At 38.8% G+C, this 4,636-nt stretch overlaps 1 protein-coding gene across 1 annotated transcript; it reads right to left on the bottom strand.

The window, feature by feature from the left end:
- Positions 1 to 2,400: 2,400 nt before the first annotated feature.
- Positions 2,401 to 3,336, bottom strand: LOC147734818 (olfactory receptor 5F1-like). Its single transcript, XM_086953639.1, has one exon. It carries the CDS (start codon positions 3,334 to 3,336, stop codon positions 2,401 to 2,403), a length of 936 nt encoding a protein of 311 aa, XP_086809765.1.
- Between the last annotated feature and the right edge of the window lie 1,300 nt (positions 3,337 to 4,636).

The following is a 4,636-nucleotide window of genomic DNA, read 5'->3' as shown; positions in this document are numbered from 1 at the left end:
ATCATGTCCGGGGCCCACCGGAGGGCTGAAAAACGAATTTCATTGGCAAAATAAACTGTGTTGGCAAAACTGCACGGACCCTAATTGTGGGGAATACTAGACCACAACTACCGGCATGCTTCACTGGAGATTGCATGCATCTTAGGTAAAAATAGGTGTGGCCATTCCGTGATTGTCAACTGCTGCCCCATGAGGAAGGAGCTTGTGGCTCTGAAACGCGTCGGGGATTTAAGAAACAGCCATAATGTGCCGCTTTCAGAAATAAAGGTTTTGTAAACTCACCTCTTGAATGAGTAGCGTCTGAACCAGAACCACGCCGCTTCCAATCTGCACACAATTCTCCCTTGACAGGAAGATAAACGGGTCGAACTCGCGTATTTAAAGGTATTTTACTATTTTTATTTTATTTTTTAGCCTTCAGATAGCATTTATGCAGAAAAAGACAGACACTGATCAACGCGTTTTGGGAGCACCTCTCCCTTGCTCACGATCACCTGATCACAGGAAGTCAGTTCTTTTAAAGCCACATTGTAGCATTTCCTGTTTAGTGTGCACATTGTCTCTAAGCATTCTGGAGGTTGTAGTTTTAATTAAAAAAATGTAGGTCTTTGCCTTTAAACATTATTCCTCGATCTTTTGGTAAACTTTGCTTATTTTCAACATGGTTACATTTATTTGTCATAGTCCAACAGTTCTCAATTTCACTATTCAGTTTCACATTATTTTCCCTACATCAATTTTTCAATTTTAAATGTTTATTTACAGCTTATATTTTCCCTTTGGTGGGAGGTGTTGTTTTTCTTCGTATACTGATTCATCATTCTTATCCTTGTGCTTCATTTGTAAGCTGAAAGTGTTTTTCACTTCTTTTTCTTCTATTTTTTTCTCTTATTTTGTTGTTCTTTTTTTCTTTTTCCTTGAGATTTTGTGATGTTCATGCTTCCATTTTTTTCTTTGTTGGACCTATTTTTCTTTACTGATTTTTATCCATTTTCTTTTGTTTTTAAGTTTGTTGAGATCTTTTTTCGAAGTTTACATTTCTTTTTAAGTTTGTTGACGGAGTGCTCTATTTCATAGGTCATTTCTTCTTCAAAGGTGTATATAAAGTTCTTCCGATTGGTTGAGTCCATACGGGTGCATTGTCCTTAGTTTGATGATGTATCTCGATTCTTTTCGGCGATGTTCTCTTTCTCTGTCCCCACCTCTTTTCATTTGTGGGGCTGTTTCTATTCTATAGAATTTGAGTTGTTTCCAGTCTCCTTGATGATGTTGTTCCATGTGTTCGCGACAGCATTAGCTCGGTCTTTATGCACCATTGCCCTCACGTGTTCCAGAATCCGTTTTTTTAACTCACAGATCGTATTGCCCACGTACTGCAGTGGGCACGGGCATTCCACTTTGTATACAATATATTGTGTTTTGCACGTTATTAGTTGTCTGATCTCCCAGGATTTTTCATTTTTCAATTTGAACACTTTAGTTTGTTTTGCTATCTGGCACACCTTGCACATGTGGCATTTCACAAATCCCTTTGTTTTGAGCCAATCACCCTCCTTCTTTTTGGGTTTGAAAAGGCGGTGGATTAGATAATCCTTCAGGTTCCTTGGCCTTCGATATGTTACCACCGGATGTTTACCCACCACTTCTTTCACTGTGCTGTCCAGCTGGAGGATTTTCCAATTTTTTCTCAGTATATTCATGACTTGTTTGCTATCTACTGAAAAGTCTATTATTAAACGTATTGGTTCCTTCTCCATCACGTTGTTTCTTTGTTTTGCCATTAGGCATTCCTCTCTTGACTTTTGATTAGTTTTCCCCAACTTTTCAGAACTTATTTGTTGTTATATTTCCTCTTTTTAAATCGTTCCGCTGAGTGTTGACCATGTTTTTTTCACTCTTCTTCCTCACTACAGATTCGCCTTATTCTGAGGAATTCCCCAAATGGGATGCTTGCTTTCAAGGATATAATCTATGGGCCCGATTCACAGAATGAACTTAAGACTCAATCCTAAACTTACTACTATTATGGTATTCACAGAATGCACTTACTACTTTTGGCATTCACAGAATGAATTTACTACTTTTGGTATTCACAGAAGTTAGGATTTTGTCTTAAGTCTGTCTTAAGTTTGTCTTAAGACAAACTTAAGACAAAATCCTAACTTCTATGAATACCAAAAAGTAGTAAGTTCATTCTGTGAATGCCAAAAGTAGTAAGTGCATTCTGTGAATACCAAACTATTAGTAAGTTTAGGATTGAGTTTTAAGTTCATTCTGTGAATCGGGCCTTCGGTCTTTAAATACATCATATTATCATTACTTTTTCTGTAATTGTGCATGGGATTTCAAATAAAAATTATTGCTGATTGATCGGTGAGTACAGGGCATCATTTGCATTTCTCAACTGGTAGTCACTTTTCTCACAATGATTGTCCTCAGTGCTTCCTTTACATCCTTGTTCCGCAGACTGTAGATCAAGGGATTCAACATGGGGATCACTGTTGTGTAGAAGAGGTTAACAGCCTTATCTTGCTCCAGGGAATAGCTGGATGGGGGGCGGAGATAAGTGTAGAGGAGGGTCCCAAAAAACAATGCCACACTTGTGAAGTGAGACATGCATGTGGAGAAAACTCGGCGTCTCCCCTCAGAGGAGTGCATCTGGACGATAGTTGAGATGATCAAAACATAAGAGAAGAGAATTACAGGAAGTGAAACAACTGCAAAAAATCCAGCACATATAAACAATACCACCACGTTGATGAAAGTGCCTGTGCATGACATCTTGAGCAATGGAGGAATGTCACAATAGAAATGATTAATTTCCCATTGACAAAAGGATAGTCTGAAAGTACACCCAGTCTCTATCATTGCGTGCACACATCCTGTGGTATATACTCCGGTCATCAGCCAGAAGCAATATGTCTTGGTCATGATAATTGCATAGTGAAGTGGCTGGCATACAGCAACATAGCGGTCATAAGCCATTACAGCCAGTAGCAATATCTCTGTAGTGGCACAGGTGCAAAAAATGAAAAGCTGCAGCACACACCCGGTGATGGAAATCCTCTTCCTCTTGCAAAGCAGGTCAACCAGCATTTTAGGCGCAATGTCAGTGGAGTAACATAGATCCACAAATGACAGGTGGCTCAGAAAGAAGTACATGGGTGTGTGCAAGCGGGGAGCCTTTTTGATTAATGTAATTATGCCAATATTGCCGAGTACTGTGCTGATATAAACCACTGAAAACAATGTAAAAAGAGGGACTTTCAGCACAGGGTTATCCGTCAGTCCTAGGAGAGTGAATTCTTTGTGCAAGGTTCTATTTTTGGCTTCCATATTGCAATATATATTATATCCTGAAAAGGGATGAAACCAGGTTAGAAATAGAAGCACAATGCAATATTTGAGTACTTAGATATTATTCTGCTATCATATTACTCCTTGTGACATATTTCTCCTCCCTCGGATTCTTTCCCTCCCTCCGGTGACCCATCTGACTAACCTTGTCTAGATTGCATGTTTAATGCATGGGCCTTACTGTCTCTGAAGTGGGGCAGCACTGAGGAATTTAACTGTACACCTATTAAGGCTTATTTGAAACAGAAGATCTGGAGCATTTTAGATCTTCTATGGTAAACTGATGAATCCTAGACTTTCAACAAATTCTAATTTTTCAAGATAGTTTTAAGAAAAAGCACAGTTTTTAGATGTCATTTTTATTGTTATATTTCACCATTTCACACATACAAAATTATAAATTAGGGTGCATGTAGGAATGATAAATAAAACATCTAATGCATGTGTTAGAGAGCACAGTACGTACAGCACCTTATGGAACATAGAAGTATAGTTTTTTTTTTATTCTGCCCTGTGTCAATGAAGGAGTTACCTTTGCTCAACACAAAACCATGAAGTTGCTGGTTGCTTAAAGGAATGACACATAGTTTATTCACCAGAGACTGTGGGTGAACCGTAGGCAGACAGGAGGGCAGGTAATCCAAAACGCTGTTGTCCTAAAAGAATGTAAGGGTCCCATGAAGCAAGGTCACATGTATCTGTGGTAATCTGGGCCTCACCGACTCAGTCTCTTGTGGCTGAGCTCCTCCTCCACCTATTGTTTCTGAGACAGTGTTTGTATAGCAGCATGGATGCATTGATTCCTTTAAGGAACATCGGTTGCTTAAAAACACCATCCTTGGGCAAGCAGCCAAGCAAAGGACATATACTTATGGGTCAGGTCCATCTACAATCTCCTTTGATGGAAGAGTTTGCAATGTGGCCTTACATATGTTCGAAGGATTTAAGAGGACTCATAAGAAAAGAAATTGGGAGAGTACTGGTAGTGGATGCTGCAGAAACAGGGAAGTGTATAAATTCATAATTTGAGATCACAGGATCATCCAGTGTCTCACAACTAAAAGACGATCAGCCTAGATTTGAGGAGCAGTGAGAAGTAGACAAATCAAATTAAAATATTTTTTTTATTCTTTTAGAGCCTCAGCAACTGTGGCAACAATTTGTCTCATAATATTTCATCCTCCAGTCCAATACATATGCCACTGAACACTTTTCCTTAATTTTTTCATATCAATACACCATTTTACTTTTTTCTTAAAAAGGACAACTTGAGGAACAA

This window comes from Lissotriton vulgaris, chromosome 1_2 (assembly GCF_964263255.1).
Source record: "Lissotriton vulgaris chromosome 1_2, aLisVul1.2, whole genome shotgun sequence".
Classification (NCBI taxonomy): Eukaryota; Metazoa; Chordata; class Amphibia; order Caudata; family Salamandridae; genus Lissotriton; species Lissotriton vulgaris.
This window is presented reverse-complemented; position numbering and strand designations above follow the sequence as displayed.

Coding starts and splice junctions, on each gene's coding strand:
- LOC147734818 (XM_086953639.1), bottom strand. CDS start 3,336: ATGGAAGCCAAAAATAGAACCTTGCACAAAGAATTCACTCTCCTAGGA.